The sequence below is a fragment of the Gracilinanus agilis genome, chromosome 2 (assembly GCF_016433145.1).
Source record: "Gracilinanus agilis isolate LMUSP501 chromosome 2, AgileGrace, whole genome shotgun sequence".
Lineage (NCBI taxonomy): Eukaryota > Metazoa > Chordata > Mammalia > Didelphimorphia > Didelphidae > Gracilinanus > Gracilinanus agilis.
This window is the reverse complement of record NC_058131.1, coordinates 719,084,175-719,111,078: the sequence shown is the minus strand read 5'-3', so window position 1 is coordinate 719,111,078 and position 26,904 is coordinate 719,084,175. Positions and strand designations below refer to the sequence as shown.

Sequence of the window (26,904 nt, the reverse complement as noted above, 5' to 3'; positions counted from 1 at the left end):
CTTCCCTCAAGCTCAAGCCTATGGTGATCCCGCACCCCTCACCCTGCCCAGGTGCTGGTGCTCTTCCTGGCTTTCTCAAGCTCCTGTGTTCATTTTCTGTGGGCCAGTGCGTGCATGTGCTTTTCCCCCAATGCTCTGAACTCTTTTGGGCACAGACTGCTTCATTTTTGTCTTTGTATTCCCAGACTGGCACTATGCTTGGCACTGTAATAATTAAAATGGGTTTGACAAATATAAGAATTAAAAAGCTGTGGTCACCGAAATTAAACTTTGAGTAGGTTAGTAGCTTTATTACAACAGAATAGTGATAGTAAGAGGGGGAAATGTAGGAAGGAGATAAGGAATTTTCTAGCCTACTACTCTAAGTCTACTTTGAAGAAATCCAACTCTGACAAAGTTCCAATCTCTGGCCAGAAGAGCAGGAGAGTCTCAGCCTTCAGGTTCCAATTTCCAGGTGGAAGTCTGTGAAAGTCTCTTCAACCCAACAGAGTCACCAAAGCCGAACTCCTTGAGCCACCAACTTAGAATCACCACGCAGAAGAATCCCTCTTTCAGCAAGAGCCACCAACACAGTAGAAATCCAACTAAGAGACCCCCGTGCAGAAGTCCTCACTCAGCAAGAGCCACCAAGGCAGCAGAATGAGTCAGAATGCCCTCAACTGGCTTTTATAAGCAGTTTTCTCCGTCCCTTCCTTTCAGGGGGCAGTGCCTGTGGGCTCCATCTCCAGTCCTCTGAGGATATGAACTTTTATCAAAAGCATTCTCAGGTCCTGACTGATTAAGTTAAAAGGGTGGAACATTCCAAGTACTTGATTGATTAGGTTAAGATAAAAAAATTCCCTTTCACCACCTGTAGGGTCACCCAGGGAGAGCTGCCTCTAATTTGCTGGAAGAAGCTAAAGGTGTATTGACACCATTTTCTTTCTGTTTGCCTCTCTAGGGAGTCAAACATCATTTGATTTCCTAGATTACCCTAAGTGGGCTTTCAGAAACCCAGGATTCTGTGGCTCAAAGAGGGCTTTCCATCCTAGAGCTAGGATCCTGGTGACCACCATGATGTGGAGAAAAGCACACCCTAGGGCGAATTGAGATGGAATTCAGTGGATTGAAAGCCAGGCCTAGAGACAGGAGGTCCTGGGTTCAAATTTGGCCTCACATACTTCCCAGCTGTGGGACCCTGGGCAAGTCATAACCCCCATTGCTTAGCCCTCGCCTCTCATCTGCTTTAGAAGCAATACACACTTTTGATTCTAAGATAGAAAGTAAGAGGTTAAAAAAAAGAAAAGAAAGCATATTCCACATCTTTTCTTCCAAAATGGGGAAGAAACATAGGTGAATAATTTAGTAAGAATGCCCACTTTGCCTGCCCTTCCATGATGCCACACACCATCCCTGTAACTTTCTGGATCAAGGTGCCCCCCCTTTCCTCTGCTCCCCCATGTTGGGTCACACAGGGGACAGAAAACATGGCAGGTGTATTGAGAGCTCACCTCAGAACCAGCCTTTTCTCTCGCTTAGACATAAATACCTGGAAGATCTAAATCTAGATTCCTTTTTATTCCAGGTGTGGAAGTCTCATTTGGCCACTATGTAACAGAAATATATCTTAAAGATGACAAGTGGGAAGTCTGCAAGGAGGCGGGAGACTCTGAGCAGTTTGACATCATCATCCTCACGATGCCCATCCCCCAGATCCTTCAACTCCAGGGCGACATCAAGAACCGTAAGTCTGCCCTGCAGAATTTCCTTTTGGTCGATGCCTTCTGCTAGTAGAGCTAAAAGGGCATGCTCCTGGTCTCGGTAGTGATTGTGGGGGTCCCACAGACTTACTTGCGTACCTCAGAAATCCTTGACCCACTTTGGTGTTTAATTGTGTTGATCAGCCAGACCCAAGTCCAGCCACAGAGAAGGTTAAAAACCCCAACCCAACCCGTGACAGTTAGAAGGCTGTGAATCCTTTCCTCGGCGCCTTGGTCCATCGTCTGTCCATGTATACCATTGGCATGTGCTTGCCTTAAAGAGGAGGGGAATTCTCCATGCTCAGAGCCCCTGGCTGGGCCCTGCTAGATCGCGATGCGCTGGCAGAGGCTGCCCTTGCAGTGCACACTCGGGTCGTCGGCTGGCCGGGCTCTGTCCCAGTGGCAAGCAGAAGCTCCCATGAAAGGAGCTCACGCTTGTGAAAGATGTTATTTATTTGTTTTTACATACACCTGCAGCCTGTCCCTCCCACCTATCCAGGTCCATTAAACATAGATGGAAAGAACAAAAGAAAATGTTCATTATAAACAGGCCTCGTCCATCCTGGCTGTGCCTGAAACGGGGCATCTCTGAGCATGAGAGCTTCCTGCCCAGTGCTGGGAATGGCAGGCGAGCGGCGGGTTTCCTTTGGAGGCCTTGGAGGGCCACAGGTGGGCTGGCAGTCATTGGAGAAACTCCTCCGGGCCCTGCTCACCGCATCCATCTCTGAGAGGTCTGCTTGGTTTCGGCTGAAACTAGCTCTTTCTTCATTTCTTAATCTTCCGTCCCCCTCACAGCCCGCCCCTGGTGGAGCTCTTCTCCAAGAGGAGGCCGAGCCTGGCTCTGCAGCGCTCCTCGGAAAGCAGCTGCTCCGGACACTTTGGTCCCAGGCGGTCCTTTCTGTTCCTTTGATCTCGGGGGCGTGTTGGCCCAGGAGAGACCCAGAAGGGGGCAATTCGGTAACTCTGGGGCCGCAGTGAACTATGCAGGCTTGATATCAAGTGCAGGCCACAGGCAGCATCAGGAACAAAGCTAAGGAAGTCAGCAAAGGCAAAGTGCCTGTGGGGATCTGGGGGGAAGAGGGGAGCAGACTGCGCAGACCTTGGGAAGGAACTCGAGGAAAGCCCAGCCCCAGCCCAAGCCGCAGAGCCGAGAAGAGGGAGCCTTCAGTGGCTCAGAGGGTAGCTGTGCTTTGGCTCTGCCTTCGGAGAGCTTTGTGCCCTCGGAGAGCTGGGTGCTGCCGTCTAAACCAGGGAGCCACAGGGAGGACGCCATGGCCAGGGGCTCAGGACGCAAAGAGAAGGTGAAAATTACCAAATAGAGAGTGGGCCCAGCAGGTCCTGCCAGCCTGCTCCTGGCTCCCAGGCCCTGACCTACACCCGAGCTCAACACTCAGCCCCTCCTCACTTGTATCTGTGGGGCTGGGGACATTTTTGTGTGAGAGGGGGATGTTCATGCCAGTGTCTACGAAGCCTCCGTGCTGGGCATCCTCCTCCTGTGCCTTTCCCAACGGCACAACCACGTTTGGAGAATGATTGGAAGTAGTGCCAGTTCTTTCCAGGCCTTATTTAACCCTCACAACCATCAGGTGTCATTATTATAACCCATTTTACAGATGAGGAAACTGAGGCCAAGAGAGGAGAGTGACCAGCCGGTGCCTTTCCATCTCCACGTCTCGCTCTCTATGCCTTTGGCCTCTCAGCGTGGCTGAGTTACTCTTGGAGCTTGGGGCAGAACTAGAGGAGGGGGAGCCCCAGATCCTGTTTCTAGGGTTTCCAGAGGGAGGAGGAAATGGGCTCTCAGCACACTCAGTCAGAGCTCACAATATATCTTCCCCTTAGAAGCAATATCCTAAACGGTAGTTAGGGTCCCCGGTAGTAATAGGATAATATAGAAGTCCAACCACATGTGGGTCAGATGGACTTTTGTGGGCTGGCATGGAAACCTAAGCACCGTGGGTGGAGAGTAGCATTTCAGTGGAAAAGCGCGTCCTCAGTGCCAAAACCTGACTAACAAAGGAAGTTTTACGGGTTTAGGGGACAGCATAGAGACCAGAGGTGATGGCTGTCATTTGATTATACACATTTTCCTGACAGAAGCCCAGGGGAGGCAGGGTGCCCAGGCCCCAGGGGGCACAGATGGGTCCTGGAACCCATGTCTGAGTATCATCTCCAGGGAGACATCCACGGTCACCAGCTCCTGTGGATCTGAGTCAGCACTAGAACCCAGGTCTTGTGACTCCAGGTCTAGAGCTCTGCACACTACAATGCTGCCTGCTCCTCCTTTGTACAGACCCTTTGGTGGGAGCCTGGTGGCAGAGGAGGCAGGGCAGGATCTTCCTGTGTCCTCTCCGGGTCACCTTCCTCTCTAGGGGTTCTCTAGCCAGGAGGACCCTCATTTGGGTCTGAGGAATGAGCTCAATCCCAGCCTGGGGGATGTGCCCAGAGGGCAGTTCAGTAGGATAGTCTGGACTCCTTTGAACTTGACTGGCCATGTCACAGCCATGCTAGTTCCTGTGACCAGCCCAGAGCCAGGCCCTCTTCCTGGGACCCTGAGACCTGAGCTTGGCTGCAGTCAGCAGTTTGGAGGCTGGAGCGGTCGGTGCCTTTGTTTGTGGGGGAAGCCCAGGGCCTGCCTTTCCCTGAGGACTTTGAAGGGGGCTTGTCCAGCTGCTACAGGGGACTCCCCCCTCACAAAGAGTCCCAAAATGGTGCTTGCAAAGTTCTGTCATTGGCTGGCAAAGGTTCCCTCCCCGGCAGGAGATGCTTGAATGAATCCAAGGCTTCCTCCCGGTGCGCTCCTCCAGCCGAAGAGAACGGGCCGGCTCAGATCTGCACTGTAGAGTCTGGCTATCGAGGAGATGAAGAAGGGCATTTTGGAGAGGGGAGAGATGACACAGAGAGATGAGCCAGTGACTAAATGACGCTCGGCTTCCCTTCTCAGTGTCCCCTACTACAGTGGACAAAGGGGATTCTCCGAAATGGTGGTAGTTCAGAGCCGGCTTCCAGGGACAGGGGGTTCCCCCTGGTCGGTGTGGCGCGGGGCCCCAGCATCCACAAGCTCCCCTAGCAGCTCGCTCGCCCCTCAGAGGGTCTGGCTGAGTCAGCAGTTCTAGTTGTGGTCGCAGGGAGGACCACCCTCTGGGGCGGAGAGGCCGTCTTTGAACTTCCCTCCTACGCAGCCCCCCAGAGAGGCACCCTGGGTAAGGTCAGCGTAAGGATGGCAGGACCCGTGGCTTTGAGTGAACTTCTTTCTCTTCTTTAGGAATCTGACTGCAATTTTCTATTTCTCAAGTAGTTTAATAATTTATAGTAAATCAAGAAAAGGGGATAGGTTTGAGGGGAGAGGAGACCCTATTGGTTTTCTTGTTTTTCTTCAGCTGAGCCAAGAGGGCTCTGCTCCAACTTCTCTAGCCTCTTCTTAGCTAATCAAAGTCTCTCTCCTACCTTAACACGTGGCAAGTATCCTTCTTGGGAAGGTCAAGGGGTGGAAAGGATCTTCGGGTGACCCCCTGAAGCGAAGGGATCAGCCCTTTCTCGGCAGCTGTCATTGTTTGTTCTTCCTCTCATGGAGGCTCTCAAACAGCAGGAACCTTCTCTCTTCTGGGCAAGGGAAATGGAGGCCAGGCTTTTCCACAGGTTGGGATCCAGAGCTCCAGGCCTTTGCTCCACCCTCGACAGAGTTCAGAGGGCCTGTTAGCAGTTTCTCCCACAATCCTCTTCCTCCCTCCAACTGTCACTCCCGCTCCCGTCACGTTCCAACCGCTGTCTGCTCCCTCTCAGTGGGCCAAAGTGAAAAGCTTGATTCACAGATTTCCTTTCCACTGCACTGAATCGAGTCCATCGTTGGCCCAATCTCAGAGCCTTTCCTTCTTGGCAGAACCTGCCAGGACTTCGGCTGCACAGGCAGAGTCTTCAAAAGCCTGTCGTAGCTGAGCCACAGTGAGGCATCTGAAGGATGGGAAATAGCAGTAGCCTCTGGATAGTGGGCTGGCTCACTTCTCCAGAACTCCAGCTTGAAAAAGGCATCTCATCCCTGGAGCCACACAGAGTCTTAAGTCAGTTTTTGTTTTCCTTCAGGCAAACCTTTCCACTTGGGCCTACTTTGCAAACATGAGCCATGTCTGGCCTGGCCTCCCAGGCCGGAGCAGCACCCTCTTCTGCCTCAGCCTATACGACCCACTGTTATCAGGGGCAGCTTTTGGGGAGCCCCAGTTTCTTGAGCAGTTTTTCCTAGGAGCAGGCCCTCCATTCTACATGGCAGTACTCATTAGCTGCTCCCTTGAAGGTCGGGCAGCTGGAGTTCTTCCTCACACACTGGTGTGTCTGTATTTCTGCAAGAGTGTTTGTCCCTCTCATCTTTGTTTCCTGCCCTGTGTATAAATCTGGGCTTCTGCCAGTTTTCTTCCCTGCTAAGCTGATTAACTAAGGTAGGAGCTGTTCTTTCTGCACAGTGGGGTGGAGAAGAGACTCCTCATTTTTCTTTTAAGTTTGGCATTCCGCATCGGCAGATTTCCTCACCTGGGCCAAGCCTGCCCCATTCCTCTCACTGTGCCGTCCCTGGAATTGACAATTTAAGACCTGATTTTTATGACTGACTTTCTAAACTGTCATTTGGCTTGCATGGATGGAGCGATGGGATGGTCCCCGATGCTGCCTGTTCTCCCTGATTCTTCCCTAATGATTCCTCTGGATGGAGGACTCTGAGCGAGGTTCCCTGTACTGTTGGTAGGCAGCCACCATTCAGCTCTCAGCCCTCACTGATAGACCTGTTTATGCCAGAGGAAGCCAGATGCCACATGAATTAACAGCAAAGACATTGAATTTTTAAAAAGGCAAAATAATAAGGAATTGAATTAAGTATTAACCAACCACTCTCGGCATCCATTCCTCAGTGGATGCCTCCCCCAAGTGTCTCCAAAGAATAATGGTTACTCCCAGTTTACTTCTGCATCTCACCCATTCATTCATAGAATAAGATTCTTAGGGAAGCTTGTAGCAGCCACAGCAGTCTGGAGAACTCGTCACCCGGATCAGGGACAAGATCAGTTTGTAGAGGTCCCTGATGACTTCTCTTGACCCAGAAACTCCAGTGTGGGCATCAGAGACAGGGTGTCCTGCGTTCCAGGCCTGTCTCTGCCACTGATCCTGGCCAAAGTCCTTTCACTTGTGATGCCCCAAACAACTGTCCAGGGCCCAGGAATCACGGAGCAGGCGCTGCCTCGGCAATGGGGGTGGTAGATTCCTCAGACCCCTGAAACCACAGCTGTGGAACCCCTGTCCCCCCTAAAGAAATCAGGAACAATATGGCCTAGTCCTCCCTGTCCTCATCCCCAGGTAGAACTGCCAGCTGCTCCAGGAGGAGGGCAGGGGTCTGTCTCCTGGTCCCTGACCCCTTAATCCTTGTAGTCAGGGGAAGTGTCTTTGGAGCGCGCCCTTCAGCAGGCTGTGTGCAGGCATGCCAGAGGGACCAGCCCATAGCTATTCTTGCATTTCTTGCCACCTCTGGGCCTCAGGGTGCTCATCTGTAAAGTGAGGACATTAGGCTCCTTGGTCCCTTTATGCCCGATGTCATAGGCTTTCCTCTTGAGAGGCAGCACAACAGATAGAGGCATGGAGGGTTGTGTTTAGACTCCCAAACGCCAGAATTCAAATCCTGCTGTGGGCACTTATTAGCTGGGCGACCCAGGGCAGGTGGCTTTCCCTCCCTGGGCCTCCCTGGTCTGTAAAAGGGGGGGTTGAGGGGCTGGCCTCAGCTCTTCGCCATGAGCCTGTGAGACAGCACCCTCTCGGGAGGGCTTGGCCTGGATGAGCAGCCTTGACCAAGCCTGGGAGTGATAGGTTCAGCCATTAGACAGCCTGGGGGGCCAGGCCTGGTGCCTGCTCCTAGCTTGAGGGGGCTGTGCTCCTCCGTCTGCATTTCCCCTTCTGGCCTCACGCTCCTGGGAGAAATGGGATCATGGCACCAGCTCCTTCCCAAGTCCTAATGGCACCCAGCAAGCTCAGGAGACATGGACCGTCACTGCCATCTAGTGGCTTGTCCCCACAAGTCCTAGAAGCGTTCTAGAGCCTTGGAGATCTTTTGGTTCCTCAGTCAGCTAGTCAGGCAACCAACATACATCTATGAAGTGCCTTCTAGGTGCTGGGCACCGTGCTAAACACAGGGGATTCAGAGAGGTAAAAACATGGTTCCTGCCCTCAAGGACCTGCAGTAAGAGAGGCTGGAAATTGGTTGTTCTTCCCTCATTTTTGAAGAGGACCAGTAATATCACGGCTTGAAGTGAGACAGAATTGCACAAAGTCATCAGCCTCAGTCTCTCAGTCAAAGTCCAAGAGCTGGACAAAAATGAGGCCACTGGTGATTGCCTGAGATGAAGCTTCTTCCATGTCTAAGCGTACCATAGTGCCTGCTTTATGGTCAAAGGAAAAAATTGTTCTCATCTGCCCCTTCTGCCAGGGAAAGTCCTCACATGCTTGGAATAGACACTCCCCTAACGGATGGTTATCCTCAATCTGATTTAGCCTGCCTGCCAAGTCAGACTTCTTGGAGTCACGGGTGAGGGTTGGGTAAAAGGCAGACACCAAAGATGGATGTTATGGGGTTACAACCAAGTGTTGTGGGGTGCAATGGTGAACCCCTGAGTTCAGGAAGGATACCTTTTGCAAGAATGCAAGACTCTGAAACTTAACTTAAAAGTAAAAAGATTTATTAGTAAGATAGGATTAGTGGCCAGCAAGACAACATGAGTGGAACAACCTTGGGGGTTGCTCCCAGAATGCCTCAGTTCAGGGGTTTTATACCTACAACAGTGAGTACGTGAGGTGATGTCATGGTGTGGATGTGTCTAAGCCCTCGGGTATTCGGTGGGGTGTGGGGTCTGTCTGGGGACCCTCGTGGTTTGGGGAACAGATGGATGCCGGGATGGTATCAAGGTGTAGCCTGGAGGTTTAGCTCTTTGTCCATCTCAACCTAAAGGAAGAGCCAAGGATGATGATAATCTCAGGGTCGTATAGACGCTATCAGATATTCTTGGCTTAGACTCACAAGGACAGAAGGGAGCAAGGTTTCCCTGTTTACAGTTTGCCTGAGTTAAGGGGTGCAGCGTCCATGGTGTCTCTGTACAAGGTCCATGCCATCTCCCTACCATGCCCATGCCACGAGCAGCCCCCGATAAGGGCTCTGCAAGCCCTCCCTCCAGAGGTCCTGGTCCTCCCTGTACTCCCATACACACCTGAGAGGAGTCCCCTAAGAGGTATTTACTGATAAGCAGAAGGACATAAGCAAATGGAGTATATGGTAAGAGATGCTTGAAAATAGGCCAAGTAGAGGGGGAGCTCAGACACAAAAAGACAGTTACACGTGGCAGGCTGTGTTTCAGCGAGATGCCAGAGCCTGGGTAGGCTGTAGGAGAATGACTCATTTTGGGCCATCTTGGGGTGTAAGTATGTATGTTTGAGAGTAGGTGGGAGGGTGGCTTTTGTCATGAGTAGGCCTTGTGGCTTAGTTTCTGGCAATCCCCCCCAGACTCTGCTTCCCATATACCAATGGCCTAAACATTTGAGAGCACCAGGAATGAATCTGTCCAGTAGAAGTGTCCAGGGTAGGAGAAGGGAAGGCAGTAGGAAACTTCAGCTGGGAAAATTGAGGCTTAGAAGAGACCCTATCAAAGGATTTTCCTCTTTGCTAGTCAGTAAACAAGTAAGAGTCAAGGACCTACCATGTGCCAGGGACTGCGTTAAGCCTTTGGGTTACCAAGAAAGGCAAGAAATACAGAGAACTTGCAGTTAAATGAGGGAGGCAGCATGCGAGTAACTGTGTCCAGACAAGGTGCAACCAGGGTAGACTAGAGATAGTCACTAGAGAAAAGGCATCAGCATTACAGGAGGGTGGGAAAGGCTGCATGTAAAAGCTGGGAACTGAATTGCTCCTTGAAGGATGCTGGGGAAGCCAAGAGCCAGAGAGAGGAGGGACAGCAGTCAGGCATGGGGGATAGCTAGAGAGAATGCAGTCAGGAGGAGTGTCGTATTTGAGGAAAGCTGCGCGATACTGGCCTGAGTGTAAAGAGACTCGAAAGGTTTTGGGGGCCAGACTATAAAGGGCTTTGAACACCAAACAGGATTTTGCCTTTGATCCTGGAGGCAAGAGGGAGCCACTGGCATTTATTGAGTGGGGGTTGAGGGGTGACACTGTCAGATCTGAGTTTTAGGAAAATCTCTTTGGTAGTTGAATGGAGGATGCACTGGAGCAAAGAGTGACTAGAGGCAGCAGGACCCCCAGAAGCTGTTATAGTGGGTCAGGTATGAGGGAATGAGGACCTGCCCCAGGGTGGGAGCAGTCTCAGAGGAGAGAAGGGGTGTATCTGAGAGATGTTTCCATGCCTGCCTCTTCTTACCAGATCTTGCTGCTTCCTCTAGGAATTCGTGTAGGCTTCCTTGTCCATCTGTTTATGGCTTAGAGGACCTCTCCTTTTCCCCATCAGGACTCCGTACAGGGTCCTTAATAGCAGTGACCTTGTATTCACTAGTTCTGGGCCCTCCCCAGTCACTGATGGTCCAAAGAGGAGTGTTGTTGGTGGTGGTGATGCTTATGGAGACTCTGAAGCTGTGGTTTAGTTTATCATTTGGTGAAGGTGAAGGTCATCATTTGTGGAGTGGTCTGGAGCATCATCTGGGTTCAGCTTCCATAGGGACCAGCAGAGATGAAGGTCATTTATTGGAGGGGAAGACAGTGCTGTACAGGGGAGGACTCCTTCCATTCCAGGCCTTGGTTCATTCTGTCACCAGCCTCGAGCCATATTAGAGTCACCTCCTCTGTTGCCAACACCATTTTTCTACACACCATCCTATGATTCTTATTTATTAATTTTGAGTTGTCAGTCAACAATCATTTGTCAAGAAGCTGCAGCCTCACTTCATAGCTACATTACAGGACCCTAGGGAACTCATTTTGCCTCTCTTACACTTGGTTTCTGTATCAGTAAAATCAGAGCACCCACCTCGCAGGGTTATTGTGAGGATCCAATGAGATAATATAGTAAAGCATTTTGCAGACTTCACATGCTATCCAGATGCCAGGCCATTACCAGGGAGTTTGGAAGGAGGGTGGGCAGTGTACAAGAAAACTCTGAAGGTGGGTTAGAGCCACAATAGGAAAAGTTTTTAAAGTTAAATACAGGAATTTCTAAGAAGGTATTTCTCCTGCCCCTCTCCAGCCAGCTTATCGAGCCAAGGCTGAATGACCCTCAAGGATGGGGTGGCTGGCATCCTTCCACACTTCTCTGATGTCACAGGCATGGTCTCTGCCTGACATCTACAACTTCCTGCTAAGAGATCTGATGAGGATGTTTAAGGCCCCAAAAGGTAAGTATCAAGACTGTCGGGACTAAGAGAAAGCCTTTGGGAAAATGAATTAGACCTGCATGTAGAAGATTTGGAGCCATTTTCTATAACTTAGGAGAGGAATGCATTATGCCCAATTCATGTAGAGAAGCCCAGCTGAAGTCTGGCATCAACAGGAGGATCCTGGGGTCAGAACCAAAAACAGGACCTTGCTCTTGTGCTGCAATGGTACCTCTCTCAAGATTTGGAGGTCTTCACAGAAAATGAGCTGAGATGCATGAGAGCAGGAGGGGACTCCCAGGAGAGCAAAACTCCAAACACAAGGCTTGTCCAGGGCAGATGGTGCAGTCCCAGGGAGAGGATGGAAGAGGGACTGAGAGACAGACTAAAGGAGCTCAGGAGGGGCCTGGTCCGTTCCATCACCATCTTCATCCTCTCCTCAGGAGGCCAGGGATGAGCTCAGGCCACACAAAGGAAATACCCTCAACCTAGAGGCCAAGAGTCTGTGGACTCATGTGGCGAAAGCCCAAGACTACCAATGGTGCCCAGTCAGGGGAAATCCATTTACAGAGAACAGATGCATGAAACTTTCATTTAAAGGCTTTTAGGAGAATCCGCATCTTTTGGTTACCCTCATATTTTTTCTGACTCCACGCATACACACTCTGCTCCCTTGTTCACCCAAGGCCTCAGCTGGGTTCGGCAGCTTGAGTACTACTCCACACCCATAGCCCCCCACCTCTGCACTCTAGGGAAGCAGGGGCAATTTCCCCAGGCATCTCTTTTCATTCTTTCCATTTGTACTGGCATGATGACTTCCTGCTTCTTCTCTTGGATCCTTTTCTAGAAACCTCCCCATTTCTGGCTGTGATTTGGTGTTTCCTAGGGAGCAGTACAGTCTATTGTCTTCCTATTGGTTAACCTTTTTCCAGGGAGTGGACACTGACTATTTACCCATGTTCCTTCAGACTATGTCATGATGATCCCAAAGGATGGCCTGACTTTGAAATTCATATCCTAGCACTTTGCCTACATACCTTCTCTTCTCTGGCCCAGGTATTAGGGTTCACTCTTTGTGTGTTCACTCTTTTCCTGAACTTTGTGTGTTCAGGAAAACACATTCTAGCAGAAAAAAAGACATTCCCCTCCCCTTGAAGAGCTTCCATTTTAATGGGGGAAGACATAAGACTGGACAGAAAAAGAAACTAATGAGGGGTAGAGTGTGTGGGAAAATGAAAGGGGGCTGGCAAAGGGTTGAAGTCCCCAAATTCCAAAGCAGAGGCAGGTGGACCAGTCTGAGCTCCTCTCCAAAATCGAGACAGGCCCTGCTCCCAACTAAGCCCTGCGAGAAAGGGACTGGCAGGGCAGATGGCTATTCCAGGATAAGGAGGTATCAGAGTCTGAGGAAGAATCCAGGGTGAGACAAAAGCATGGAGCCTGGATAATCAGAAACACAGACAGGTACGTGGCTGACCCCTTGCCATGCCCTTCTGTCCCTGGGCCCGTTGTTTACATGAGTTCAATACATGAACCTTTCTAGCACCAACATTCTCTGAGTCTTTCTATTTTAGTAATTGGGCACTTTGTCAACCACACATCATTAATCTAGTAATGAGGCTATCAACTTTGACAGATGTCTCATAAAAATACCATCTCATAATGGAAAAAGAATCACACTTGGAATGGGGAGCCCTCTGTTTGAGCCCCACTTCATCACTTACTTAACAGCTCAAGGATGATGAGCAAATCACTCTGGCTTTCTGGGTCTCATGTTCCTCAGCTGTAGAAGAAGATTTGGACTGGATGATTTTTGAGATTTTCATGTAGCAAACATGAAACAAATTCTACAATCCCATAAAATGTTTCTAGCAGTTTTAAGCTAAACAGAATAAACTAGGGGGTGGGATGAAACCTGATCCCCAAAGGAAAGAAGCCCACAAAGATCCAGAAGTTATTTTTTTAAAATAATGATTGGTTAGAATTATAAAATGCCAGTGAAGGATCTGAGAGGGACAAAAAAGATTCGTACTATTGGGAATTCCTTTTTAAACTAGTCAAATTTAGAAAGGCGGGGTCAGAAATGTAGAAGCTGTGCGTGTGTATATGTGTCAGCCAACTTCCTAAGAGTAAACCCAAACCAGAGGCTGAAGTCCCTCCTCTTTCAGTTCAAATTGGGCTTCTTTAAGTTAAATACAGAAAAGGAAAGCAGGACATTTCAGGAGTTCCTGATTTTACCACCCTCATCCCTTTGTGCAAGTTGAAGACTAGATGGTTTCATTTCCCCCAAGTCCAGATCAGATCCCTGGGAAATACAGTCACTGGGATTCCCCTAACTTTAAAATTGACAAAATTAAAGAGATGTGTGCAAATTGTGACTCCTCTGTGATGTCAAACATCCCAGTATCTGTTGATTCCCATTGCCTCTCATGGCCGACTTTGGCTTGTGCTTCTGACCCAGCTCTTCTTTGGGATCTCCTCTTCCATCCAGGTGAACCACAGACTACTTCAGGTTGACTTTATTCCTCCAGAGAAGGGGTTTTTCAGCTTTTTTGTGCCCTGGCACAAGTCTGGTAAAGCACTCAGCTCCTCCTCAGAATGATATTTGCAAAGGAAACAAGTCATATTGAGGCAGTTATCAAAAGAGTTTTTAAAAACCAAGTTCCTGGATGGCAAGTTAAGAGCCCCTGTAGTGGGGACAGCTGGGTAGCTCAGTGGATGGAGAGCCAGGCCTAGAGACAGGAGGTCCTAGGTTCAAATCCGGCCTCAGACACTTCCTAGCTGTGTGTCCCTGGGCAAGTCACTTGACTCCCATTGCCTACCCTTACCACTCTTCTGCCTTGGAGCCTATACACAGTACTGACTCCAAGACAGAAGGTAAGGATTTAAAAAACAATTTTTTTAAAGCCCCCATAGTAAGGAGGCTTTCAAACCACCTTCCTCTTGCTAATCCATCTCTGATGGTGAACCTCAATCTCAGGGTCTACAGTCGGCACCTACCACATAACAAAGAGTATAACCAGCCTGATTTGGTAAATTCTTATTTAATTAGATAACTTGCTGTTTTGTTTAGTTTGGGTAGCAGGGAAGAGCTGAAGATTCTGGCCTTGGAGATGTCCCTGATGCTCATAGCTCCCATGATGTTGGGGATGATGAATTTCTTGGCCTTGGGCATGCAGCAGGCACAGTTGGTGCAACAGATGGGCAGCACGTGGCTGTGGCCCTTCTTGTCACTCCCATCGTTCCTTCTCTTCTTGGTCCTCTTATAAGCCAGAAGCCAAAAAAGGCTAAATCTATAGCTTGTTTAGAAGAGGCTGGCCCCAATCCATCAATCACCAGATACTCACTTCTGTGCAAGGGTCTGGGCCTACACATTCAGAAGTGGGACAGGCCCAGCCTTTAAGAGACTGATGCCGAACCGTCTTGTCAGTCATCTTGGTTCAGAATCTGGGGGTCGCGCCTTCCCCCTCCTCTTCACTTGTTGCGTCAGTCACCTTTCAGTTGAGGCCCTTCTTGGCTTTCCCCTTTCCAATCCATCCTTCACATAGCTGCCCTTCTCTCTTTGGCACCACACAGTCAGCTCTCATAAGGATGCATTTGTATACTACAGCATATAAATGTTAGCTATTAATACCCCTTAATCCTCCTCTTTTTTATTATTTTCCTAGATATCCTTTTGTTCCATATTAATTTTTCAGATTACTTTGTCTACATCAATAAAGTATCCCTGTGGCAGTTTTATTGGCAGAGTGGTACTAAATAGGATCATTCTTCCTATAATGATACATAGATATAATAAAAATTGTTTTGTTATATTAGACACGAACACTGACTCTCCTAAGGGATCTTTCTTTATAACTATGAAAGTTGCTTTGTAGTTGGATATGTATAAATTTTATTTATGCCTTAATAACTCAACTTATAAATACCTGCTATATTTTGTTACGCTTTTTGGTTGTATTTTTCTTTCTGCGGCTTCTTGGATTCCTAAGTGGCTGTTTGTTGTTTTTGGAGTTTTAGCCTGTGTTCTGCTATTTTGTTGAAGCTCTTTGTTGGCTTGGTCATTTTTTTGTTGGCCAGAGTTTAGAGGGAGCAGAGATCCCATGAGCAGAAGTGGTCAGGAGTGGTCAGCTGAGGTATGTCTGAGCAAGAGGTATCACTTGGACTTGACTTGGAAGCTGACTAGGATGGAGCCAGAGAAGAAGGACGCATGCCTTCTGGAAACACTCAGTGATGTCAGCGGGAACTGGGGCAAGGGTGCACTATGTTTGAGGGGCAGCAATTAATCTGTCTGAAGAAATCAGAAGGTCGGACTTGGAAACAGAAAGCATTTAGGTGGAATAGTTATCCCAAGTCCCTCTTCTATTGCACCTACAGGTCTGTAGAGCACTTTGGACAACCTTTTGAGGGAAATAAGGCAAGTATTTTTATATCCATTTTTTCAGATGAGGTTCAGTAACATCATAAGATCATGGACTTAGAACTGGAAGGATCATCTGATCCAAACCCTTTGTTTTACAGTTGAGGAAATTGAGGCTCAAGGAGATTAAGTGACTTTCCTTGGTCACACTGGGAGTGAGCATCCACGGTGGGATTCAGATCCAGAGTTCCTGTATCCAAGCCTGGGCACTAACCACTAGATAGTACTGCCTCTCTAACTAGATTGAAGCCAGTTTGTGGCAAACCTGTGATGTTAGTTATAATGAGGAGGTTAAGAGAGACTGAGTAAGCAAAGATGTATTGGTTTCTTAGATTAGATTTACTGTTTCAGTGCTTACTTAAGTACTAGTTAATTAATAATTAACTTAATCTCTCAAACATTGGGATGAGGGTATTTGGGACATAGCTACTTCCACATTACTTCCTTTGCTCATCCCATTACCCCTCTGAATCTGGCTACATGACCTGGCAAAATCACCTCACTTCTTGGTGCCCACAGACGGCACACTAGCTCTGCATTGGTGAACCTGTGGCACTCCTCCCCATCTCCACATGTATCTGAAGACATTTCTCTCATCATCTGCCTCTCTGCCCCGCAGCCCAATGGGAACACTTCCTGCCTCCCCTGTCTGGGTTAAGGTCGGGGCTCACATGTGGCCTGAGGATTGCAGTTTGGGCATTCAGTCTCTAAAGGTTCCCCATTACTTGACCCAGGCCTATGACTTCATCCTTCAAGACTTGAGCAAACCCTCCTATGCCTGCTGCCCTGCTTCTGCTCCCAGTTCCATCTAATTTTTAAAAAGTTCTTTCTCCTTGGTGTCAAGACCCATTGGCCAGCTGGGAAAAGCTCAGTTTCTACTTCCTGAAATTTTTTTCTAATTTATTTTATTTGTTTATTTATTTTAAACCCTTACCCTCTATCTTTATAAGAAAATATAAGAGTGGTGAAGGCTAGGCAATTGGGATTAGGTGAGTTGCCCAGGGTCCCACAGCTAGGAAGTGTCTGTGGTCAGATTTTAATATAGGGCCTGGCACTATCCACTGTGCTACTTAGCTGCCTCTAATGTTATATTTTATGGTACTTTTATTTGTTTTGTCAAATATTTCCCAATTACATGTTTTTAAAAACCTTACCTTCTATCTTAATATCAATTCTAAGACAGAAGAGTGGCAAGGGCAATCAGGGTTAAGTGACTTGCCCAGGCTCACACATCTAGAAGGCCACATTTGAATCCAAGTCCTCCCAACTCCAGGCCTGGCACTCTATCCATTGTGCCACCTAGCTACCTGTATTTCCTGACATTATTCCTTCCATGACCCATTTGGTGGTAAATCTTTACAAACTCATTTAATTTCAACAAACTTATTAAGGGCATAGAAGATGCAAGGCACTGTCTATGGAAGTAAAAGGCGACCAACCATGTCTGCCTCAGGTTGATGGTGTGATAGGGGTTCAAACGTATGGGAACATTAGGGTCAGTGATGACTTATCAAGACAAATAGCTCTCAGAAAACTAAACCAAGAGGTTGTAACACAGCAGAGAGCATGACCTCGGAGCTCTCCCTTTACACACTGGCTCTGCACCCTGGGCAAATCACATAGCATCTCAGAACTCTGGGCTGTTCTCTTAGACTAAACTTCAGGGAACGGACTGACCAGCTGTATTATTGCAGGTAGTTTCCTCCCTTGGGAGTTCCCTGTTCCAGCAACAATACGGGTGCAATCCATGTCTGAATCCTTGATCTTCGTTTGAAGAGATCATGGAGAGCTTTTTGGAATTGGTTGTGTCTAAGGGAGGACAAGGATTTCAGGAGAAGGGGACGTTTTGAGGGTAACCTCCACTAATGAGAGAAGCTACGAAGGAGCTGGGGTAGATCAGGCAATAGTGGGGCTGTAATGGAGAGTTGATGGGAAAAAAAGACTGGGTATAGTAATATCTGGCCTCAGATATCACCTAGTTATATGGCCCTTGGCAAGTCACTTAACTCCAATTGCCTAGCCCTTGCCACTCTTCTGTCTTAGAATTAATAATAAAGCAGAAGGTAAGGATTTAAAAAGAAAAAAGGAATGGGAAATAAATTGTGGAAGATTATATTCTAGCCCAGGGGTAATGGAGAGCCACAGAAGGTGCTGAATAGAGAGTATGACCTAATTATACCTTTTCCTTAGGAAGATTATTTTAGTAGCTGTGAGCTAGGTAGAGGACAGACTAGACAAATAATCCTTGTGGAAGTTCATTTTGTGCTCAGTAGAGAACAAATGAATGCGTGGATAGATAACAAACCAATAAATCGTAGCATTTGTTGATATAGTGACTTCTGTGGACCAGACACTGCTTTGCGCTTTGCAAATATGATCTCATTTCATCCTTACAACCAACCTTTGAGGTAGGTGCTGTTATTATGTCCATGTTACAGATGAAAAAACTGGGGCAAACAGGGAATAGGTGACTTGTCTAAGACACCAAAGTCTAAGGCTGTATTTGAACTCAGGTCTTCCAGATTCCAGAGCCAGCACTCTGCATGCCACCCCTCTTCCCCGGTCATCATTGAACAGCTGGAATAAGACTCATAGATTAGATCTGGCTCTGCTTTGACTCTTCCAAGGGTGTTTTCCTTGTTGTTGGTTTTCTGTCTCCTTAAAACACCCATATACGCTTGGAAGCTCTTTGAGGGGATACTGGTACCCCCAGCACCCACCATAGAAGCTGGGCACATGGGAGGTGCTTAATGAATGCTCATTGATGGTTTCATTGATGCCTTTTAAAATATTGACTTTTGGGAGGCAGCTAGATGACTCAGTAGATTGAGAGCCAAGAGGAGGGACAGGAGGGCCTGGGTTCATATGTGGCCTCAAACCCTTCCTAGCTATGTGACTGACCCTGGGCAAGGACGACTTACTCGCCTTGCCTAGCCCTTGCCACTCTTCTGCCTTAGAACCAATATGCAGTATCAATTCTAAGACTGAAGGTCAGGGTTTGAAAAAAATAAAGTGAAATATTGCCATTTTCCATAATTCCATCACTGAATCCGTATAAGAGAAAACACAACACAAAGGCAGGTTTTAAGTTTGAGTCTTTTGCTTGCTTTGTTTTCAGTATAGCCCAATTTTCCTGAACAGCCAGGATAGCATGGTAGCCAGAGAGCTGCCCTCTGTTGCTGTCAGGCACATCACCAAACTTCCAAAGACCTCAAGGCCCACAGGGGATACTGCCTGGCAGAGAGAGTTTCTCCCTCTAGGAATTCCCTTTTTTATAGCAGTGAAATCAGAGGAGCAGGCCCAATGCCTGGCCCTATTGTTCCTTAGGTAGCCCAGGGGCCTGGTCCATCAGGATATGCATCAGGTATTGGACACAATGAGCTGGACCCAAATCCATTAGGGTGGAGCCAGTGAGCTGCTGTGTACTTAGACAACTTCATAGGCTTTCTTTGCTGCTAAGCCACTCCCTGAAACAACATCTCTTGACAGCAGTAGTCTTCCAGTGATGGCTTTGTGTCATAAAATATTCCATCTCCAAGGAAACGGATTTATGGGTCACCCAAAGGGTGATTGAGAGAAAGACGTTTGATATAAACAGTTGCGACACATTTCCAGCGACAAATTCCCAGAAAAGGTTATATTAAAAAATTGTGAAGAAGCAGAATGATGACCAGGTAGTGAAACCAGGGAGAGAACTGATGGTCCATAAAGACTCCAGCACATCATGCCTGGCCCTTCCTTCCCCTGTCTGAGAAATCACTGACACTGTGGACAGGAGCTGCACACGATTGGTGGGAGGTTGCCCATCCATAAGATCGGAGCTCCATTTCATGACCCACTTCAAAGAAACTGGCTCCTGGGGCAGAGAATCCCTGTGACGGGAAAGGGCCTCAGTTTCCCTACCTTTCGAATGAGAAATGGCCCAGTGGATAGAGTGCCAGGCTTGGTGTTGAAGATATGGATTCAAATCTGGCCTTAGACACTTCCTAGCTGTGTGATTTGTCACTTAAGTCCTAATGCCTAGCCCTTACTACTCTTGCCTTGGACCCAATACTTAGTATTGATTCTAAGAAAATAAGGGTTTAAAAAAAAAAAACGAGAGGGTTGGGTTGAATTCTAGCTTTGTGGCCCTGTGAATCCTTCACTGTGGATATGGAGGGCTTATGATTTATACCACAGAACTCATATTGGTGAGATCTTGTCTCCTCCAAAGTATTAGGGCACTATCTGCCCAATGAGAAACTTAGGACTTCAGAGTAGACCTTGAAAAATCCCCTTCGTTTGCCTCATTTGTGGGCGTGCTGTTGAAGGTAGTGACTTCAATCTACAAGATGCTGTTTGGGGTACAGTCACTTTAAGAATCCTCTCGCTTTTCTGCTTTCACAGCTATTAGAATTGCCTCTCAAAACTGATGGGAGCTTTTTCTCCAAAGGAATCTGTTCCTGGACCTCAGAGCTCTCAGTGTCACCTACGCCCCCTTCTCAAGCCCTTCCCAACATAGCCTTTGGTAATCTTCACTATATATTGGGTTAGATGGCCCTCCAGCCCCTACTTCAAGTCCTTTCTTCCCTTTCTTTTTCTTTGTTAAGTCTGTGTTTAGCCCCTGGATTTCACTGAATTGTTTCTGTGTATTTAGGTTATTCACCCAGAAGCCCCAGGGAAATGGGTGCATAACTAGTAAATGAACCAGAAATACATTGGACTTGAATGACTCCCTAGATTTTGACAAGACAAGAAGCATTTGAAGAGAAACGCCCTCATGGACACTACCAGAGTTCACATCCCCATTACTCACACTGTGGCAGGAATCTCACCATCTTCTAACCTCCCCTCGCCCCACAGACACACCAGTCTTCATGTACGACTTTCATTCTTTCTCTCCCTTGCTTAAACGTTCACTGCAGCAGCCTGGTAGAGCTTGGAATCAGGGATCTGGTCTCTGACTGCCTCCATTTCTTCATCTGTCAAATGATGACATGGATTGTTGACATTTTGTCTCTGCATCCCCAGTGCTGAGTGTAGAAAAAATACTTAACAGATTTTGGCCCAGGCCAGGTTTCATTAGGGCTTTTTTGGTTTAATTGAATTAGAATTGAGTTCTTTCCCCTGTAAAACTGCCTTCTATCTCCTCTGCATTGATCTTGTATATTCTCATGTTCCTCCTCCATTTGAATATAAGATCTTTGAAGGCAAAAATTGTTTTTGCTTTGCATTTGTATGCCACAGTGTGTGACCCTTTGCAAGCACTTAATAAATGTTTGTCGATGGCTTAGTATTCATTATTTTCATGTTCTGGGAGGGGCCAGCAGACTGTCTAGGTCTTGAAGCCATTTGACTGAGACAGTCCCGGGGTTGAAGACTTGGAAAGTGGTAAAAAAAAAAGCAGGAAAGAAAACATATCTATGTATGTATGTATATGTATTACAATACATGTTATTAATATACATTATTTATATGTGGTTGTTTTCATTCTGTACCTTCCCACTCCCATTGTGAATTCCTTGAGGGAGAGAGACAGGGACTGTCTTTTGTTTTTCTTTGTCTCCCCAGTACTTAGCACCCTGCCTGGCACATAATAGATGCTTAACAAATGCTGATTGACTGACTGTCTTACAAGCAGTAGAAGTGACCCTTTTTTTCTTTTTCTTTTAACCCTTGCCCTCTGGCTTAGTATCTTTTGTAAGAGAGAAGAGCTCCAGGGGCTAAGCAACTGGAGTTAAGTGACTTGTCCAGAATCACACAGCTAGAAAGTGACCAAAGTCGGATTTAAATCCACATCCTTCCAACTCCATGATTGGTGTTATACCCACTGTGCTGCCTTAGCTGCCCCTAAGCATAGCTTTTCAGTTGTCTAATTTTCTCCTTCTTGCTCTCTACCAACTGACCAAGATTATATTTCTCTCCCTGTCTTCATCCTAGGGACTGTCTCAGTCAAATGCCTTCAAGGGACATTCAAACCCATGTCCCAGGATAAATCTTCTAGAATTTGAGTGTACTTTTTACACTGTTGATGAATAAAGTTCACTCTCCATGAACTTTTTTTTTAACCCCTCACCTTCCATCTTAGAGTCGATACTGTGTATTGACTCCAAGGCAGAAGAGTGGTAAGGGTAGGCAATGGGTCAAGTGACTTGCCCAGGGTCACACGGCTGGGAAGCCTCCATGAACTTTTGCATAGCTACACATGATTGTATAAGTATAGATCTAGAGCTAGAAGGGACTATAGAGACTATTTAGTTGAGCTCCTTAATTTTACAGATGATGACACTGAGGCTCAGACACTGGTGAATGATTAGACAGTAATAAGTGGTCATAAAGAGATCTGAACCACATAAGACATGCCCAGATGATGATTAGTGGGGGTCATGGAAATGTGCTGACCCCTTGGCCAAGTGACATCTTAATTGCATCAAGCCCTCAAACGTTTCAGAACCTCCAAGAAGAGATCTTTAATTGTTCAAGGGAGTGTGTCCTGCCTATCCGCATAGGAACAGCAAAATGGTTGAAAAATGACTATTGCCTGGATTTCAGCATGCATCAGAATGGATATCCTGTCCATTGGAATGCATATCTGTCAGTATGAGTAGACCCTAAGCCCGTGATGGGCAACCTTTTGAGCTCGGCGTATCAAAATTCACCAAAAAACGAGCATAACTCGGGTGGTGCTCACTTTGAGAAAAAAAAATCATAATTTCATGATATTTATAGTTTAAATGACAAAAATGTATAACTGTAATATATAACTATATTTAATATACCAAAATAGGTAAATTAATATAGGTAGAATTGTCATCTATAGTGCACAGAGTATCTACACTACACTACAGCAAATGTTTCATGCTTGGCATGGGGCCCGCTGTGTCATGTGTCATCGAAAATATCTACACATGTCAGTGCTGTCATAGGTGTTCCATCACTCTGCCCTAAGCCAATAAAGACAGTAAGCCCTTCTTCCCATTGTTGATATTTGTGTTTTATGTTCTTTATGTTTTTTTAAGTATTTATGTTACCTCCCACTATAGAGTAAAGGCCCTTTGAGGTCAGGGATTGTTTATGTTTTGTCTCTACATCCCTAATGCCAGGTGTAGACAAAGTAGATAAATTGTTATTGATTGGAGGGACCATAGTACAGAGGAAAGAATACTCATTGTGTAATCAGAAATCATGGGTTCAAATTCTGTGTCTGATGTTTATCTGTATGTCCTTGGGCAGGTCCCTTAATCCTGGGCCTTAGTTTATTTACTCCTATATAAAATGAAAGGATTGGACTAGAGGGCCTCAGATTGCTCTCCAAGCTTTAAATCTATGAGCCTATGATTGATTCATAAGTATTATTCAAAATTCCAGTACATGTAGATCAATAGAGTTAGTTGCATATGGACTCATACTAGCAGCAGTGGCTTTGAATTTAAAATCTTGGATTGCTTAATAGTTTCTGATCTTCTATTTTCCTTACAAGTAGAAGTCTCGTCACAGAGATGTCCCTACTCTCTACACTGGGACTCTGTGTAATGGAGAATTATATTTTACAACCCTTAGGCTTAATGACTAAAAAATAGAGTAGGAAATACATGTAATAATTAGTCACTCAATACACAGTAGTAAATGAACATAGTGACCTAGTGTTTGACAAACCCAAAGATGCAAGATTTTTGGAAGAAGAATTCACTATTCCACAAAAACTGCTGGGAAAAGTAGAAAACGATATGGCAGAAACTAGACACAGACCAACATCTCATACTATATACCATGGTAAAGTCAAAACGGATACCTTATTTAGAAATAAAAGATGATTCTGTAAATTAGAGAAACATAGTTTATCTGTCAGATCTGTGGGGAAAAGGAAGAATTTATGTCCAAACAAGACATAGAAAACATTTTGAGATGTAAACTATATAGCTGACTCTATTAAATTAAAAAGGTTGCACAAACAAAACCAATGCAATCAAGATTAGAATGGAAACAACAAACTAAGGGGGGAAATTTATAGCAATTGTCTCTGACAAAGGTCTCATTTATCAAATAAATAGAGAACCAAGTCAAATTTATAAGAATACAAAGCATTCCCCAATTGACAAATGGTTAAAGTATATGAACAGGCAATTCTTAGATGAAGAAATTAAAACTATCTTTAGCCATATGAAAAAAATCCTCCAAATAACTATTAGTTAGAGAAATGCAAAATAAAAAACAACTCTGGGGTACTACCTCACTCCTATCAGACTGGCTAATATGCCAAAAAACTGGGCAATTAATATGCTGTTGATGGAGCTGTGAACTTATAAAGCCATTCTGAAGAGCAGTTAAGAACCATACCTAAAAGGCCATCATACAGCATACACTTGACCCAACAATGCTACTACTGGATCCTGAAGAGATCAGAGATGAGGGGGAAGGACTTATTTGTATAAAAATATTTATAGCAACTCAAGAACTGAAAACTGAAGGGATATCCATAAATTGAGGAATGGTTGAACAAGTTGTAGTATTTGATCTTAATGGAATAATACTGTGCCATAAGAAATGACAAACAAGATGATCACAAAAAAAAAACCTGAAAGACTTCTATGAATTGACAAAAAGTGAAGTGAGCATAACTAGGAGAATATTGTATGCAGTAACAGCAATCATGTATGATGATCGACTGTGAATGACTATTATCAGCAATGCCAGGATCCAGGACAATTTCAAAGGACTCCTAATGAAAAAGACTATCCACCACCACAGAAGGAACTTCAGAGTCTGATTGCAGATTGAAACATACCATTCTTCACTTTATTTCCTCCATGAATTTTTCTCTTGTGTAATTGAGATGTGTTATTTCACCACATGATGAACATGGAAATATGTAGGATAACATTTGTACAATCTATATGATATTATCTACCATCTTGGGGAGGGGGGAAGAGTGGAAGGGAAAGAGAGAACATTGATCATAAAATGTCAGAAAACAATGATTGAAAATTGTATTTCCATGTAATCTGGAAAAAAAATTAATTTAAAATTAAAAAAAAATCCATTGGGTGGCAGGAGTGAAGCATTGATGGTGTAAAATCATAATTAATGTACAACAACTCCAAACATTATATTTTATTAGATTTATTAATAATAACTTGAAGTAAAGGAAAATAAAAAGGTAATTATATAACAAAATAAAACTACATGCCTAAACTAATCTACCTGCTCAAAAGGCCCACTCCACCAAAGCCACCATAGGAAGGAAAAAGAGCCAGCGAGGCAGAAAAAGGGAAAATTCATATCCTGCCTACATCAGTACATAACAACAGGAGGATTGTGGGGTGCTGGGCAATGTAGTTCAAGAGTTCAAGATTTCTAATTACACAATGGCCAAGGCCCTCTTCTTTCCCTTCTCCCCACCATGAAGGCCTCCAAAAGAAGGAACCCACCATGGCACCTGAGCTTCATATCAGATATGCCCAGAGCAAGAGACAACTGGGCCCCAAGGAAACCTCTGAGAATTAGAAATACATGCAGGGGGATGATACACCATTAGAGGCAAGTGTTCTCATGTTTCTTTGAATAGTCATCAATGTTAACAACAATATAGTATTTAATTACATTCACATACCACAGTTTTTTAGGTATATCCCAGTGGATTGAAATCTACTTTCTTTCCAGGTTTTTTGCTATCATAAATGATGCTGTTTTAAATTCTTTGATAGAGCTAGAGCCTTTATTTTGAGGTCATATCTCTTTAGGATCTAGAAACATGCTTGTTTTTACAAAGTAATCATTTTCCTTTAAATTTTGATGGACAAGTTTCTTTTTGTCCTTAGAATCATTAATTATTTTTTGTAAATTATCACATTGTGAGGATTCACATAATACAAATAGTATGTATGTGTTATGAGTATTATTAATTATAAATTATGAGTATTATTTAAAAAAAGAATTTTGTTATTGATATTTTTATACCTTCATATAAACTTTTTCTAGCCTATGGATTTTTTGGCGTGTCATATACAATAAATTGAATTATAAAAACCAATATAATTCCTTCCTTCATTCTTTCCTTCCTTTCTTTCCTTCTCATCTCCCCTCCCCCCCTTCTCGCTCTCTTTTTCCCTTTCTCTCTTTTAACCCATGATTTTAGTTCTTAATTTTATTCCTGGGACAGAGACAAGATAGCAGAGAAAAGATAGGACCTTGTCTTAAGCTATACCAAATTCCCTTCCAAACATTAAAATAATCTCTCAAAACTAATTCTGGAGCAGCAGAAGCCACAAATGGATAGGAAACAATTTTCTACCCAAGACAACTGAGAAAGTTAGCAGGAAAAGTCTTTTGTACTGAGTGAGAGTGAAGTATGGTCCAGTACAGATAATGCCCCAGCAAGCCAGCAGCAGACCTTAGGGACAACTGCATCAGCAGCAGTGACTTCCAAAGCTCACAGCTCATACATGATAAGGGCATAAGACAACTTGTCAGAAATGATTATAGGTTCCCTTTGCTGGCACTGGTGCAGGACTATTGCATTGACCATACATGATTCCAGGTCCAAGTCCTGTATTACAAGACCTATGGAGAAGTGGAGCACTAGAACACCAAAGCTGTGGCCACAAGGGAGTGGGGACCCTGGTTATAGTTCTAGCATGGGAAAAAAGTGCTCATAGTCACACACAGACCAGAGCATAGACCAGGAAAGTAGTAATAAACACACCTCTTCTTAGATCTTACTACCTTGGAAAAACTGAAAACTTCTGGATGCCCAGAAACAGCTATGAAATCTGATGCACAAAAACCCTATGTATGGGACAATGCTCCATCTACCCTAAGACCAGAGCCCAACATTAACATAAAGGTAAAAGTAAAAAAATAAGCTGGGAAGTGAGAAAACAAAAAAAGAAGTTGAGCTTTGAACATTACTGCGGTATCAGGGAAACACAGCAAACACAACCTCAGAAGAAGACAACAAAGTCAAAATTGCTGTATCTAAAGCCTCCAAGAAAAATTAAAATTGGTCTCAGACCCAAAAAGAATTCTTGGAAGAGCTCAAAAAGGATTTAAAAAGTCAAATAAGAGAGGTGGAGGAAAAATTGGGAAAAAATGAGAACAATGCAAGAAAATAATGAAAAAAGAATCAAGAGTCAGCTTGGTAAAACACATACACACACACACACACACACACACACACACACACACACAATGAAGAAAATAGCACCTTAAAAATTGAATGGGCCAAATGGTAAAAGGCACAAGAATCTACTAAAGAAATCTCCTTTAAAAAGCAGAATTGGTCAAATGGAAAAAGCTTCAAAAAATTAGACAAGTGGCAGCCAATGATTCCATGAGACATCAAGGGGAAAAAAAATCAAAGGAATGAAAAAATAGGGGGGAAATGTGCAATATCTCATTGGAAAAAACAACCAACCTAGAAAATAGATCAAGGAG

At 45.4% G+C, this 26,904-nt stretch overlaps 1 protein-coding gene across 1 annotated transcript in view; it reads left to right on the top strand.

Annotated features, from left to right (window-relative positions):
* The window catches only part of RNLS (renalase, FAD dependent amine oxidase), a 242,495-nt gene that overhangs the window by 6,994 nt on the left and 208,597 nt on the right, over nucleotides 1-26,904 (top strand). Inside the window, exon 4 of the mRNA XM_044659230.1 lies at nucleotides 1,565-1,723. Coding sequence (XP_044515165.1) covers nucleotides 1,565-1,723 — 159 coding nt within the window. The remainder of the gene's footprint in view (nucleotides 1-1,564; nucleotides 1,724-26,904) is intronic.